This window comes from Quercus lobata, chromosome 4 (genome assembly GCF_001633185.2).
Source record: "Quercus lobata isolate SW786 chromosome 4, ValleyOak3.0 Primary Assembly, whole genome shotgun sequence".
In the NCBI taxonomy this organism is placed as follows: domain Eukaryota; kingdom Viridiplantae; phylum Streptophyta; class Magnoliopsida; order Fagales; family Fagaceae; genus Quercus; species Quercus lobata.
In genome coordinates, this window is record NC_044907.1 from 56,561,032 (window position 1) to 56,576,505 (window position 15,474).

At 32.7% G+C, this 15,474-nt stretch overlaps 2 protein-coding genes across 2 annotated transcripts; both read right to left on the bottom strand.

The window, feature by feature from the left end:
- Window positions 1–2,670: 2,670 nt before the first annotated feature.
- Window positions 2,671–4,828, bottom strand: LOC115985490. The gene is made up of 3 exons (XM_031108432.1): window positions 3,664–4,828; window positions 3,353–3,466; window positions 2,671–3,221 (listed from the first exon to the last, which is right to left on the bottom strand). Exons 1-3 carry the CDS (start codon window positions 4,826–4,828, stop codon window positions 2,671–2,673), a joined length of 1,830 nt encoding a protein of 609 aa, XP_030964292.1.
- A 371-nt stretch (window positions 4,829–5,199) lies between these two features.
- On the bottom strand, window positions 5,200–12,413 carry LOC115985491. Its single transcript, XM_031108433.1, has 5 exons — window positions 12,365–12,413; window positions 11,915–11,988; window positions 7,527–7,587; window positions 7,193–7,273; window positions 5,200–6,938 (listed from the first exon to the last, which is right to left on the bottom strand). Exons 1-5 carry the CDS (start codon window positions 12,411–12,413, stop codon window positions 5,200–5,202), a joined length of 2,004 nt encoding a protein of 667 aa, XP_030964293.1.
- Window positions 12,414–15,474: the final 3,061 nt, after the last annotated feature.

A 15,474-nucleotide genomic window follows, 5' to 3' on the forward strand; every position in this document is an offset into this window, starting at 1 on the left:
TTTTTCAAATTGTAAACTGAAGTAAAGTAGTAAATATTAAATACTAATTTTATCTTCGACTTTCTCACCTCTAAAGATTTATTCAAAAGGTCTTTGGCTTATATGTTAAGTAATTTTTCTGCTTCTGAATCAAATAAAATGAATGTGGCCATTCCTAAGCTATCTTTAACCTTTAATTGAATTCTATACCTGATAAAAGAAATGACATATATAATGTTAATATCATATTATTTGTTGTGTATTTTAATATAAAAAGTAAATATTTTCATTTTGTGTACCTTGAGATTGGGAAGCATGCCTTTTTGTTGCAATTGTCGCACCATAAAAATTCATCTTTTGAGTTTACCTTTTTACGACATACTTTGCAAGAGATAAAGTACCAGCCAGAACGATCTATGTCAGTGTTTATAATCTTTCTTTCACAGGTAAAGATCATTTCCTAGAAATTGAATTTAATATCAATCAATTTATAATTTTATAGTTAAATTTTGTAAAAGCAAGTCTAAAGTACATAAAGCAATGTTAAGGACACAATGTTAATGTTGAAGGTATATTTTTTTCTTACCTTATTATCAGAGTCCCACATAACTTTTTTGATTTCACTTATGGTTCTTCTGTTGATGTTCATCTCTTCTTCGATTGTTACTTGTGGTTTGAATTGCTTGGGCATTTGTACTATTGGTTGGTTATTTTCCACCAGCCTATTATATTACATAAAGATATTAGACATAGTATTGTAGAGATTGTAAATATATTAAAAATGTGTATCCAAAACAAAGCACTTACTGATCTTTGAATTCAGCAGTCTCAGGAATGTCCAAATCAATATAAACTCTTGTTCCACTTGTTGACGACAAGTTATACTCTCCTGGAATGCACAGGATTCATTAGGAAAAAAAGTACATTGAAGTTTCAATGAAATGATTACTGTAACAGTGAGAGGTCTAGATTAGAGGGCATAGTATCTTGTAGACATGTACAATACAGAGGTAAATAATCCAACTTTGCTATGGTAGATATAGATGCTATAGATAATGACACTTGATTAAATGTTTGTCACATTTTGAAAACCAAAGGACCCCAAAAACCATGCTATTGAAATGGATTAAAAAAAAAGAAAAGAAAAATCTCTCTCAACAAAGAAAAATTGTAAAGGGAGGGAATGAATCCCCCAACAGTAAGTGATGAATACCTTTTTAATTGTTATACATTGAAATGATTTTTCTCTGCTCAATAATTTAGAGACATAATTATCTTGATTCATTGGATGCTTAAATAATAATTTAGCCAAAATACTTTGTATTTCAAACAATTGGATGATTTCTTATGTAGTTCAAAAGATGGTTATAAAGAGAATTAGAAAAGAGAAATGAACTTGCCTTTAAAAGTCTTGATAGTCAAACATGTAGCAACTATGATAAAAGGGCCTGGATTTTCAGTAAAGAAGCTCTCCTCAACTTCATTTGCAACTGATCCCCAAAGTGTAAGCTTTATTTCATTTCCTCTGTTCAAAATTTCCAATGTTATCATGTAAGTTCATATAATATAAGTGCATATATTGGTTTATCAAAAATAAATAAATAAATAAAAAGTTCATGTATTGAAAATAATTTCTTTTTTCTTGAAAAAAAAGACATACTCTATAGTCATGACATTTATGTTTCTCATCGAGACATTTGATCCTTTGATGCAAGGTTGCTCAATCGGTCCAATACCAATCACATTTGCAATGATATCTAGGCATTACAAAGATGTGGATGTAATTATCTTCATATATAACAATAATATAATGCATAATTATTAATAAATTTAATATAACGCATAATATATATAGAGATACCTAATAGCTGGACATGTTTATTAACGCGTTCATGTATTTTATTGTAGTCAACAAATTCGAATTTATGACGCGGTATATCAACATCAACCTCCTTTATTTCCTTAATGCTAGTTCTCAATGTGAACATGATCTTGATGTCATTGTCTATTGGTCTATACAATGCATTGCCATCAACCACTTGAAAATAAGAGAGTTCATAAAATTTTCCTTCTTGCAGAAGAGGCTTGAACTTTTTAGCAATATTATTTCGAATGATTGCATGTATTGAATTATTCTGCAAGTAAAGTGCATCAATTTTATATAGATAAGAGTTCATGGTATATATAATGATCAAACAATATTAAAAGCTATAGAAGAAAAACAAACCTGCTCGTCAATTAAAATCATATCTAAACTAACAATATCATTATTTTTTGAGTTGATTGCATTCCACATCCTTGATATTCTGATCTTGACTATCCAATTTTCTTTGTGTTTGTCTATACAAAGCTGATTAAGGAGAGAATATTGCATCATCTTGGATCCCTACCTGTATAGATTAATAAATTTGAAATTTTATAAAAATTCTATATTTCATTTAGATACTTCATAGAATAAAACAAAACAAAGCAATATAACAAAGACACCAAAAAGTAATTAGCTTGTTAAAGATAGAAAATAGTAATTAGCTTGTATTCAATTATGTTATAGACATGAAATTTAACAAAACAGTAAGCATATACGAAGTGCCTAAATCAATTTGGAGGAGATAAACAGAAAAATAAAAAAATAAAAAATATATATATATATATATATAAAATTATGTTACCTTTATTAGTTGGTTTCTTGAGTCAAAGATTAGTAAAAACTTCTTTATACACAATATTTTTTGTTTCAAACTTTTTTTCAGTGTCATCATTAATGATGAGGAATTTTAGGCCATTTCTGCTTGTAACTCTAGACACTGCAACGTACAATTGCCCATGACTAAAAACAGGTTTTGGCAAATACACTCCAACATGTTTCAATGATTGTCCTTGGCTTTTATTTATAGTCATTGCAAAGCACACTGAAATTGGAAATTGTCGTCTCTTTAAAACGAATGGCCATTTTGAATCACTTGGAGATAATGTCATTCTTGGAATGAACACACGTTTGCCTATATTAGTGCCAGTTATGATTTCTACTTCTATCACCCATGTAGCCAATCTTGTTATAATGAGTCTTGTTCCATTACAAAGACCTTCATTCTGATTCAAGTTTCTAAGCAACATTACAGGCAAACCTATTTTTAATGTCAGTTTATGGTTTGGCAATCCTGGAAATCTCAACGTGTTCAAAAATTCAACAATATACAGGAGATCTTGGTCCGGAACATTTGAAGAAGCCTTGCATATAGAATCTGAACTTAGATATTCATGAACTTCTCCATTTAAGGATGACACAATATTAGTTCTTCTACAACTTCATTTGTAGGGGCAAGAATTGCCCTATCCTGTAGGTAACTTGGATCTGTGTATTTATTTTCCAAACATGGATATGTGTTGTCAATAATATCTTGCATTGGATTCTCTAAAGGTTGGATAATCAAATCACTTGGAATTGAAATGTTGTAATCCCCATCTCCTTCTCCCAATTCACCATTACCTATTTTAAGAATCCACTCACTAAAGTCCTTTATAAATGATGTTTCTATTCACTCATACTGTTCTGTAGAAGCCTCATATTTGTTTAGAGTTTAAAGACATTACAATCATTCCATAGATATGACTTGCTAATTGAGGATTGGACTATATCTTCTCATCTTCCCTTTCTCACAACTGGAAGTATTTGTCGAAAATCACCCCCTAGAACTACAACTTTACCACCAAAAGGTTTTTCAGCATTTTGAGGACCTTCGATTTGTAGTATATCTCGTAACGTGCGGTCAACAACTTCAAAACAATTCCTATGTGCCATCGGTGCTTCATCCCAAAGTATAATACTTGTTTTTGAGAGAAGTTCCGCCGCTTGTGTTCTTTGATTTATGTCACAGGTAGAGTCATCATTTACATTAATTGGGATATGAAATCTTGAGTGAGCAGTCCTTCCACCAGGAAGCAACAAAGCAGCAATTCCTGAAGACGCAACAGCAAGAGCAATTTTGCCTTTTGATCTTATACCAGACAGGATGGTTCTATAAAGATACGTTTTACCCGTTCCACCATGTCCATAGAAAAAAAACATTCCCCCTCTTTCAGTAGCAACAGCTTCCATTATAGAATTGTAGATTATTCTCTGTTCATTGTTTAGGCCAGAAATTAGGATCTCATGTTCTCTTTTCAAACTTGATACATCATACGACATTTCTTCTTGAATAAGTCTATTTCCATTCTGAATAAGATCCATATTTGGCTGGGGCATTTGTAGATAATCTCTAAGTGATCTTCCATATTGTTGGAGGATTTGTTCGATTTCATACAATCCATAATTTCTCAATTGGTCATCTGATAAAATTAGTTCTTGAAATTGGAGGATACGCCTTTGCCTATTTAGTATATCTTCTGTAATCAGTTTCCAGTTGGATTCCCAAAGACTTAATGGATCAGCTACCTCACAGAACAATATCATTGTAACAAATAGTTGACGCAATTGTTGCTCACTGGCCCAATTCGAAGCTTCAATTAGGGAATCATGCCATTCTTTGTCATCATCAAGAAGTCCAAGTGCATAACAGGCTTCCTTATAAGTTGGATAAGTAACATCGTTTATAGTCCTTAATTCTTTAAAGTTTCTTGGACCTTTGACAATGTTAAGCAACATTCTCAAATAAAACCTTTCACCACTTGAAGGATGTGCGTAATACACTCTTCCAATACAATATTTAGATTTCTTTCTTTGCCATTGCTTATCATTACTATGCCATACCCATTTTGTAGGAAATTCAGCATAAGCCAACTCTCGAGCATCTTCAAAAGCCTGATTTGTTTTCATCCATTCTGTAAACTTTGTTTCTTCAATACCAAGCATATTTAAAACATTATCCAAGCTTGTATTTTCTGGATAAATGATGGGATGTTCGTCTTCCAAATGAAAATTTAATCTTTCAACAGGTGGATATCAAAACTGAATTGGAAATTCAAATATTCTCCAACATGATTCAGAAGCTGAAATATATCTACAATCCAAGTATGCTTTTGTCTCTTCAACAACAATTTCGGTCTCTTGTCCATCACTCGCAATATTTGGCAAATTCTCTTCTACAACGACTGTTGCTCTATCTGATCCCTTGTTTATATATATTTAAACAAATATTTGATCGATCGAGATCTATTACACCATTCTACATTCAAATGGGATTGGTACTTCACCAAAAGATCTACATTATAAGGTACAACATATCAGTTATCCAAAAGAATTCCATTCTTCTCTATTGTTTTTCCATCATTTCTCCTTCTATATACTGGAAAGCCTTCTTCATCAATTGTTGTTTCTTCATAAAATCTTTTCGGAAAATGTTTTGTACATTTACCATTCATCATGCACGGTGATTTCGGATTTGCAGATCCACATGGCCCATGCATCATAAATTGTTTTACAGCTTCATTAGCAACAGGATCCTCATCTGGATCTAGTATCTCGGCCATAATGATACCATTAATGTCTGTTGGACTTGGATACTTATCCTTTGGATCCAAGAATAGAAGAATATGTGCATGTGGGAGTCCTCTTTTTTGGAATTCAATTGTATACACAATAGCAATAACTCTTCCAAAATGAGATTTATGCCTCAAATCATGTAATAGTTCATCTAATTTTATCTTAAAAACCCTTGCTACAATATCTAGCCGATCCTCATATTTCAGGCCTTTTATAAATTCTAAGGAATGATTGATTTCTGGCCATTTTGGATTGCAAGTAAATGTAAGAAATAAATCCGGGTAACCTGCCCATCTACATATCGCCATTGCATCTTGATAATTTTGAACCATGTACCTTGGACTTCCAGTAAATGAGGATGGTAGGACTATTCGTTTGCCTACAGTAATGGGATCTGTATCACCACGAAGAACGACATCTTTCAAACCATAGTACAACTCTGACCTCAATTTTTTTTGATTGAATCTAACCCATTGTAGTCTTTCTTCTTCGATGGAAGTGTATGCATCCACTATAAATTGTCGAAAAAGCCTCCTACCAAGCAACAATGTCTTGCCCTCATGAAAGCGTTGTTGAAGCCTATAAGCATAGTATTCTCTAATTGTTATTGATTCCCTTTTTCTAGAATTGCTCCCATTCAAATTCCTATAAGGTATACCAAGCATATACCCATCCTCAACATACGGAAAAAGTAATGGATATTGCAATGCCATAAAGCTTGGATGAGTTCCATTTATACGTTGCAATCCTAAACTTCGATTCTCAACAATAATATCTCTATCAGAACTTTCAATATTAAAATCTCCAACAATAAGAGCAGCTATCTCAGATGTTACAGGTAAGTCATATTGCCTTTCACCAGAATTGCGACTTCGTATTAAACGAATTCTGACATTATGTATATCTGATTCATCAAATCTGTCCCTGACCATTCTAAAACATTTAACCAATTGGTTGCACTGGTCTAACATTTCCATCAACCCGGTAACAATATCTGTATCCACATAATTTCTATCATCTTCATGTATAACAGTATCAATTCTATTTTTAACTTCATTATCAGTTTCATAAATATAAAGCTGTGCATACTTAGGTTTTTGGCCATGGACAGGAAGAAGTGATCCAATTCTATGATGAGTTTGACCATTTACACAAAACACATATGGACCAGAACCATTATTCACTGATCTATCAACATTAACCCCCAAAGAAGTGAAAGCAAAGAGAGAGTTGTAGATTCTTATCCCTAGTTGAAAGTTTATTGATCTCTGATCACTATTAATATTGAGTAAGTTTCCAAGAAAGGGTGGAGGTTCTTTCAATAGAGGGAGTTCAACTCTTCCTTCAGAACAGCACAAACTAAACTTCGGTTTTGTAGGCGTTTTTGACTTTACAGTTCTCTCTTCATACCAAAGTTGAGCTCCACAATGTTCACATACTATTGTTGGAGGTCCTAAATCCAATGGTTCCGTAAATTTTCCTATGACAACAAAAACAAAAAAATTCACTTTTTCTTCCTAATTTTAGAACTTTTTTGGGAGAACTAAAAAATGTAACACTTACGTTGTTTTCTGCTTTCATCGTTAATGCTATATTGTCTACATCGAATACTCCTTTCAAATGGCTCGTCATCTCTTGTTCTTGTTTGGCCTAGGTTACATACTAATTATTAGGTTACGTACTAATTATGAGTTTTTTAAAGAAAAATATTTTTTTAATATGTCAATATCATACCCCTTCTATTTCTCTTTTCAGATAAAATTAATCTTCGTCTCAATCTTGCATAGAAAGCAGAGTCCATGCTTGGGGAATAAACTAAAAGCAAAACATTCACAAAATTTTAATTCATAAATATAACTATATAGCAAAAACATATATTACAAATTAACAGTTAGATGTTATAGAAAGGTGAAAAATTGAAGAAAAATATAGCATTCACATACTAACTTTAGAATTAAAAAAAAATAAAGATATGATTATTTGATAAAATTTTCAAATTCTCTCTACAAACATATTACCAATAAATATACAATAAACAGTACAGAATAAAAGAAAGACTGGTAAATACCTGACTTTCCCAGTCTTGTAGTTGTATTACCAAATAAGCCAGATATCAAAATGCTAAATCCCTACCTGCAAAACCAATAGAAGACAATGATAAAAGCAGATTTAAAACAGCAACCATATGAACACTATTTAGGAATTCTATCAAACTCTTGTGAGAAGCCAATAACAAAAACATATGTACAGCCAACAAACATCATTATTATGTACACATATATACAGCCAACAAAAAAAAACTCTTGACACACAATGATACTATTTGATTTTTTTTAATTAAAAAAATAAGGATTAGTATTTGGTACTACTTGGGTTTTTTTTTTTTTTTTTGGGAGTTGCACAAAAAAAGATCAATTGCTATACCAGTGTATTTTTATGCTTAAAAAAATAACAAAGGACAAAAGATCAATTCCTGATAACAAAGGATATTTTACTTTTCATTTCATCACAAACGCAAAAAAAAAAAAAAAAAAAAAAAAAAAAAAAAAAAAACTCTCACCACACACATACACAAATTAATACAATAAGCAATATTCTACCACCCCATTACACTGTAGACATATATAGCAACTTCTTCATCACAAATGCAAAATGAAAAGAAGAAAAAATCCATTGCACCATGAATGTCTGGTTCTTCTTCATCACAAACACAATTTAAAAGTAATATGAAAATAGAGCATTGGATCATGGACACAATTTAAACCGCATATTTGAGCTGGATCAAAATTCTTGGATACATGGAGGTTAGAGTAAGTATAATATTCAGAATAAAAACGTGTAAAAAAGTTTGCTGGGCACTGGTTTGAAAAATTGAAAAAGAAAAAAAAAAATCAGCAAATATACTATGCTCAAGCTGAAACAAAAGTGCACAGGGAAACAATTTTTTTTGTTTATTGTTGATTCAGCAGATAACTTATTGAAACAATTTCCTCAATCACCCTCTTAATTGAAATATTGCATTAATGAATGCTAGAGATATATAAAATTTAGGAATTCTATCAAACTCTTGTGAGAAGCCAATAACAAAAACATATGTACAGCCAACATCATTATTATGTATACATATATACAGCCAAAAAAAAAAAAACTCTTGACACACAATGATACTATTTGATTTTTTTTATTAAAAAAATAAGGATTGGTATTTAGTACTACTTGAGACTATTATAGATTCAAAAGTAAAATGAAAATAGAACATTGGATCATGAAAAGTTTCTCTTAAGGCAAGCTTAGAATAAAAATGTGTAAAAAAGGTTGTTGGGCATTGTTATTTTGTTAGTCAGGTGACCTTCCCTACCCCATCCCTAATAAAACTTCTCTTCTCTTGGGCATATGATCAGGTTATGAGCATATTTTTGGATTAAATAATATTTGGGATAAATTACAAATATTCACCAAAACTATCACCCAAGTTGCAATGTCCCCTTATATCTGAAACTGAGCAACCAATGCCCTACTATAGCTCAAAAATTCCAAAATGGCCCTCTACTGTTCCAGTTTCCCTCAAATTAACAGCAGATTATTCCACAAATGTGCCACCAAACCAAAGTTGACAACAACAACAAAAGATGCAACCAAAGCTCTCTTCAGGTTTTTCTCCTTCTCATGTCCATTGATTTGCTCTTAATTTGAGGGCAATTGGAACAGCAAGGGGGCTATTTGAAATTTTGAGTAACATTAAGAGTTTGCTTGCTTAGTAGATTCATCGCAACTTGTGTAACAGTCTAGGATAGGTACTTGCATATACCTAATATTAAATTCAAGTCTATTAAAGGTGAGATAATAGTGGATCTTTTCTTTATAAGTAAATATTAGACTTTATAAAGAGAAAGAGCAATTATGTAATCTGATCTTTTCTTCAATTTGGTGCCACCCCATCCAAAACCACCCCATTGACATCCCTAAAGCAGTAGAAAAGTCAAACAGATTGAAGCCATACTTTCTGCATATCTAATTATGTAACAGCACACACCTACTGTTTTGAATGTGGCACAAACATTATTGACGGGCAATTGCAAACATATATATCAGGAGACTTAATAATAGAGTCAGTCAAAGGGACATGAAAAGTCACAATCCTCCGATTCATCCCAAAAACTACCCTGAATCATCTTTTCTGTCTCTTCTCTTTTAACTTATGAAACGCATAATAATTGGTCTAAATTAATATTAACAAAACTATATCTTGGTTTGTTTACTGCAAGTGCAATATCAACATAAAATATCACTCACTGTTGAGTAAAAATTAGTTCTCTCTATGCTATCATATCACTGAATTCATAACAAAGAGAAGAAGAAAAGCTAATCACAAAACAAAAATTTTGTAATCTGATAAATCTCTTGATGTGGATTCATCTGCCTAAAGCTTGACAAAAGTCGTTATAGTATTTTGGTTCAGGTGTGGCATATAAATGTTGGGTGGTTTAGGGTTCATTCTCAATAGTGCCCATGCCTTAATTGATAGATTGTAATGTTTAAAAATTTGTGTTGGTACATGGTCGCGAGTAATTGCCTAGTGCTTCAACAACCTAAACTGAGTACCTTACCAAAATGTTGGCCCCAACTTGGGAACTATTGTTTAGCTTATGAAAAGGTGCTCACAAGTTTACTATGGCCCTTTTCTAAGTATTTTGAGTACCAATCTCTTAATGCACTGACTAAGTTGGTTCTGCAGTTGTATAAGTGATGTTGCATTTTTGCAAATTGATTTAATTAGTTCAATTTTGAATATATTTTATTTGTATTATACTCATCTTAATTTACTGTGTAAGTACTATATATTTTTCTTTTTCTTTTATCTTAGTAAAAATAAACTATTTTGTTTGTTTTAAGTATTCTTCCTAAAATATGCAGCAGATATACTATGCTCAAGCTGAAACAAAAGTGTCATTTCATTAATTTTCTTTCTATTGTCAGCACTTAAAGTTGAACTTACTACATTTGGTGAAGGTGTTTTTACATTTCCAATGGACATTGAATTGTTCCATTATGTTCTGTCTGTAACTGAAAAGGGATGCTAATGAAATTGACAGCCTTCATAAATAATGGTAGAAAATCCTAATGGCCATGTGTCATAGGATGAGAAACCTTATCAACGTCATTGCTCACATTTGTTCCTCTAAATCCATTTTAAATGATGAGTCTATAGCTTCTGATAATGTATAGAATAGGAGTTGGTTCCACTTGTCATGAGAAACCCATGGGGCTCCTGAATGGTTTTTTTATAGTTTTTTAGTTCTTTTTATTCTTTCTTATAAATAAATTTTAATAGTTATAACTAAAATTCAAAAACACAAAAGCAATTCAAATTGACCAATAGCCACTAAAAGGGAGCGCATCCAGAAGCAGGTACAACATTCTCGTATAATCATTTCATTAATTTTCTTTCTGTTGTCAGCACTTAAAGTTGAACTGACTACATTTGGTGAAGGTGTTTTTGCATTTCCAATGGACATTGAATTGTTCCATTATGTTCTGTCTGTAACTGAAAAGGGATGCTAATAAAAATCCTAATGGCCATGTGTCATGGGATGAGAAACCTTATCAATGTGATTGCTCACATTTGTTCCTCTAAATCCATTTTAAATGATGAGTCTGTAGCTTCTGATAATGTATAGAATAGGAGTTGGTTCCACTTGTCATGAGAAACCCATGGGGCTCCTGAATGGTTTTTTTATAGTTTTTTTAGTTCTTTTTATTCTTTCTTATAAATAAATTTTAATAGTTATAGAAAACTTACTGAACATTCATCTCAATGTTTGCAATTACAATATGTTCTATGCAGCTAAATAATTTAACAAAGGAGAACACAATTCTAGTTGAGAAGTTACTGTGTAAGTACTATATATGTTCCTTGTGTTTACTATTAATGCAATGTGTATCTACTGGGTAAAAAACAAAAACAAAAAAAAGACCATAATAAATAGCAACCATAAAACTCATTAATAGAAGACAAATATATATACAGCAACTTCTTCATCACAATGATAAAAGCAGATTTAAAACAGCAACCATATGAACACTATTTAGGAATTCTATCAAACTCTTGTGCGAAGCCAATAACAAAAACATATGTACAGCCAACAAACATCATTATTATGTACACATATATACAGCCAACCAAAAAAAAAAAAAAAAAAACTCTTGACACACAATGATACTATTTGATTTTTTTTATTAAAAATATAAGGATTGATATTTGGTACTACTTGAGACTATTAAAAATATAAGGATTCGTATTTGGTACTACTTGAGACTATTATAGATTCAAAAAATCCAAATTTGTGAACAGAACACTACAATATACTATGATATTAAAACTCCAAGCATAAAAGCAGATTTAAACACAATGTAAAAAAATAAATAAATTTCAGTATAAACAATGTAATAACTAACCTCAACGTACTCCACACCAATTTCGCTAAGATTATCAGGAAGCAAGCAGATAACTCCACCTCGCTTAGTTTCCACTAAACAAATTCAAACCCGTGGCTCAGTTTCCACACAAAAACATATAACTAAAATTCAAAAAAAAGTTAAATTGATTATCTAAGTGTGTGCACAAAAACTACAATTCAATCAACTATAGAATACAAAATAGGCTGGGGTAAAAAAATAATCTATAGCTCAGTTTCCACACAAATTGAATAGCCATGAAAAAAAAAAAAACCATACCTAAAAATTGAATAGCCATGAAAAAAAAAAAACCATACCTAGAAATTGAATAGCCATGAAAAAAAAAAAAAGCATCGTGAAAGGTTTATATATATAGTTATAGAGTCCTAATCTATATAGAGTTCGGATTCAGAAAAAAAATATATATATTATAGGTTTATAAGATAATACCTTTAGGCCGATCTCGACGGGCTGGGTCGGTTGCATTGCCGACCGACATAGTTGTCGGGCCATGGGCTGGGGAAGAGTGGAAACTGAGCGAAGTGGATATGGGTATGGTGGGATCTGTGGCCATGGGCTTGACGTGGAAAGGAAGAGGCAGAGGATCGGTCTGTTGGGTCAGATCGGTATCGGGCTGTTGGGTCTTGCCGTGGAAAGGGAGAGGCAGAGGATCGGTCTGTTGGGTCGGATCGTTGGGTCTTGCCGTGGAAAGGAAGAGGTAAAGGATCGGTCTGTTGGGTCGGATCGTTGGGTCTTGCCATGGAAAAGAAATGGTCTTGCCGTGGAAAGGAAGAGGCAGAGGATCGGTCTGTTGGGTCGGATCGTTGGGTCTTGCCGTGGAAAAGAAATGGCAGAGAATCGGCTTGTTGGGTGTTGCCGTGGAAAGGAAGAGGTAGAGAATCGGGCTAAGGAAAAGGAGAATCGGCCTGTTGGGTGTTGCCGTGGAAAGGAAGAGGCAGAGAATCGGGCTAAGGAAAAGGCAGAGAAGAGCTCGTAGAGGAGGAGCTGGGAGGAAGGTAATGGCAGAGTATTCGTGTGGGAGGAAGGTCCGGTATTCGTGAAGGGGAAAGGTATTCGTGAAAGGGAAAGAGAAGGCAGTCGGGTTTTTTTTGTTTTATTTTTGGTTATGGTTTTTTTTTTTTTTTATTATTATTTTTTAATTTGTTTTTTTTTTTTTTAATGATGTGTTGACGTGGAAAATTGTGGAAGCTTCAAAAGTTTCGGTTTTATATATATATATATATATATATATAGATAAACTGTGTGTATTTGAAAGTGAATAGGTGGTACTTAAATAAAATTAGGTGTAATAAAAAGAAAGTACCCTAACAGAGACTATCAGTCATCTTTGTAGACTATGACTTCCATTTATAGTTCGTGGCAGGCAGGTAGTGAAGGCGGAGAGTTTCAAGCTTGAAAGAGACTATGGATTCTTATATTTGCAACGCTAGAGAAAAGCTTCCATTGAAAGTAATCAACAAAATTTCATTTGGTTCTAGGTATTACTATCAGACATATATATATATATATATATATATTAAAAAGCCAATTACCTGCCTTACATATGTTAAAGAATTTCTGATATAAATAACACATGTAAAAGTAAAAGTTTTGTCTCGTGGAAATGGCGAAAATGCACTTTTGGTCCCTACATTTTGGGCCTATTTACAATTTGGTCCCTAAATTGATTTAGCTCTTAGGTCAATCCTTGATTTTTAAAAATCGTTTTTAAAATAGTCCCTACCGTCAACCCAGTGATAGAAAATGCTGAGGTGGCAAACGGAAGTGCCAGGTGGCATGTTAGATCTGATGTGGCTAATAAAATAATAATAAAAAAATTATTTGGCTTTTAAAAAATAACACATCAGCATTTTAAAAATAAAAAATCAATGTCAGAAAATTTAAAAATAAAATAAAATAAAATAAAAAACCTTAAATCTCATTAAATTAAATAATTAAATTTGTATTTTTTAAATTTCTTTTCATTTTTTTTTTGGAAGAACATAAGAACATGTTCTTCCCTAACATAACTAACACAATCAAACTCAACAAATTCTAACACAATCAACACCAAATTCTACAGCAAATCAAACCCATAAACTCAAAAAAAAAAAAAAAAAAAAAAAAAAAAAAAAAAACAGACTAATCTCCAACAAACCCAAACCTAGAAATTTTCATGGGAAACAAACACAAAAAAAAAAAAAAAAAAAAAAACCCAAAAAATTCAACAAAGACCCATGCCCGAATCTCCATAGCTTTTTTAGTCTAAATCTGGGTTTCGTCTGGATCCGTGATTGACCGAAGCTCCATCGGTGTTGGCGTTTTGTTTGGGTCATCTTGCTTCAACGGAATCACCTCCACCGTTGCCCCACCAACCACAACCACAAACCACAGTAGACACAACCCAACAACCTTCCTCTTCCACCATTTCTCAATCTGCAACCACCAACCACAGCCAAACAAAAAAAAAACCCACGAACCACAACCCACAGCCAAAAAAAACCCATGAACCAAATCAACCAAATCAGCCACGACCCACGGCCAAATTAGCCACGATCCATGGCAAAAAAAAAAAAAAAAAAAAAACCCACAAACCATAAACCAGTCAAACCCATGAACCGATCGGAACCATCGAAGCATAGTCACCCACGACCCGCGGCCAAACCGACAGTGACACCATCGAGCACGTCCTCACCCACGAATCTGACCACCACAAAGTTCAAACCCATATCATAGCCAACAAAAACCCATGAAATCAAACCCATGACCCGCCGGAGCACAACCACGAAACCTCCAAGAACAATCGCAAGTCACGGGAGTGAGAGAAGGGAAATAGAAGGGTAGAGAGAGAGAAGAGTCGAAGTGCATGAGAGCTAGAGAGAGAGAGTGAGGGTTGAAGAGAAGAGAGGTTATGTGTGGAGAAGAGAAATTATAAGCCATGGGTTTGATTTACTGGATGTTTATGGGTTTGATTTCTTGGATTTATTAGGTTTGATTTGGGGAAGAACATGAAGCATATGAAGTTCATGTCCTGGGGAAGAAGAAGAACAATGTTCTTCTGAAAAAGTTTTTTATTTTTTTGTTTTTGATTTTGAATTTTTTCAGTTTAATATTTTTAAAATTATTTTTATTTTTTTATTAATTAAAATGCTGACTTGTCATTAAAATGCTGACATGGATGCTGACGTGGTATTTATTAATGTTATTTTATTAGCCATGTCAGATCTAACATGCCACCTGGCATTTCTGTTTGTCATCTCAGCATTTTCTGTTACTGGGTTGACGATAGAGACTATTTTAAAAACGATTTTTGAAAATCAGGGACTGGCCTAGGAGCTAAATCAATTTAGGAACCAAATTGTAAATAAGCCCAAAATGTAGGGACCAAAAGTGCATTTTCACCCGTGGAAATTGAGATTTTGAAGTGGATTGAAAATATAGAACGATAGAAAAGTGGGAGAAAATTTAATATTATTGTTTTTCTTTTTGATAAGGGATGGAAAAAATGGAAGAGTACAAAATAGAATTTTACACAATTTTTATTGAGTAGAGTATAGAGT

Excerpts from the sequence above, each read along its gene's own strand:
- LOC115985490 (XM_031108432.1), bottom strand. The coding sequence starts at position 4,828 with ATGCTTGGTATTGAAGAAACAAAGTTTACAGAATGGATGAAAACAAAT. Across the intron at positions 3,467-3,663 it reads TAAAGTTGTAGTTCTAGGGG|GTAATGGTGAATTGGGAGAA; the intron begins GTGATTTTCGAC and ends TTCTTAAAATAG. Across the intron at positions 3,222-3,352 it reads TATTGACAACACATATCCAT|ATTCTATATGCAAGGCTTCT; the intron begins GTTTGGAAAATA and ends ATCTAAGTTCAG.
- LOC115985491 (XM_031108433.1), bottom strand. The coding sequence starts at position 12,413 with ATGTCGGTCGGCAATGCAACCGACCCAGCCCGTCGAGATCGGCCTAAA. Across the intron at positions 7,274-7,526 it reads TACAAGACTGGGAAAGTCAG|TTTATTCCCCAAGCATGGAC; the intron begins GTATTTACCAGT and ends TTTTGCTTTTAG. Across the intron at positions 6,939-7,192 it reads TGAAAAGAGAAATAGAAGGG|GAAAATTTACGGAACCATTG; the intron begins GTATGATATTGA and ends TTGTTGTCATAG.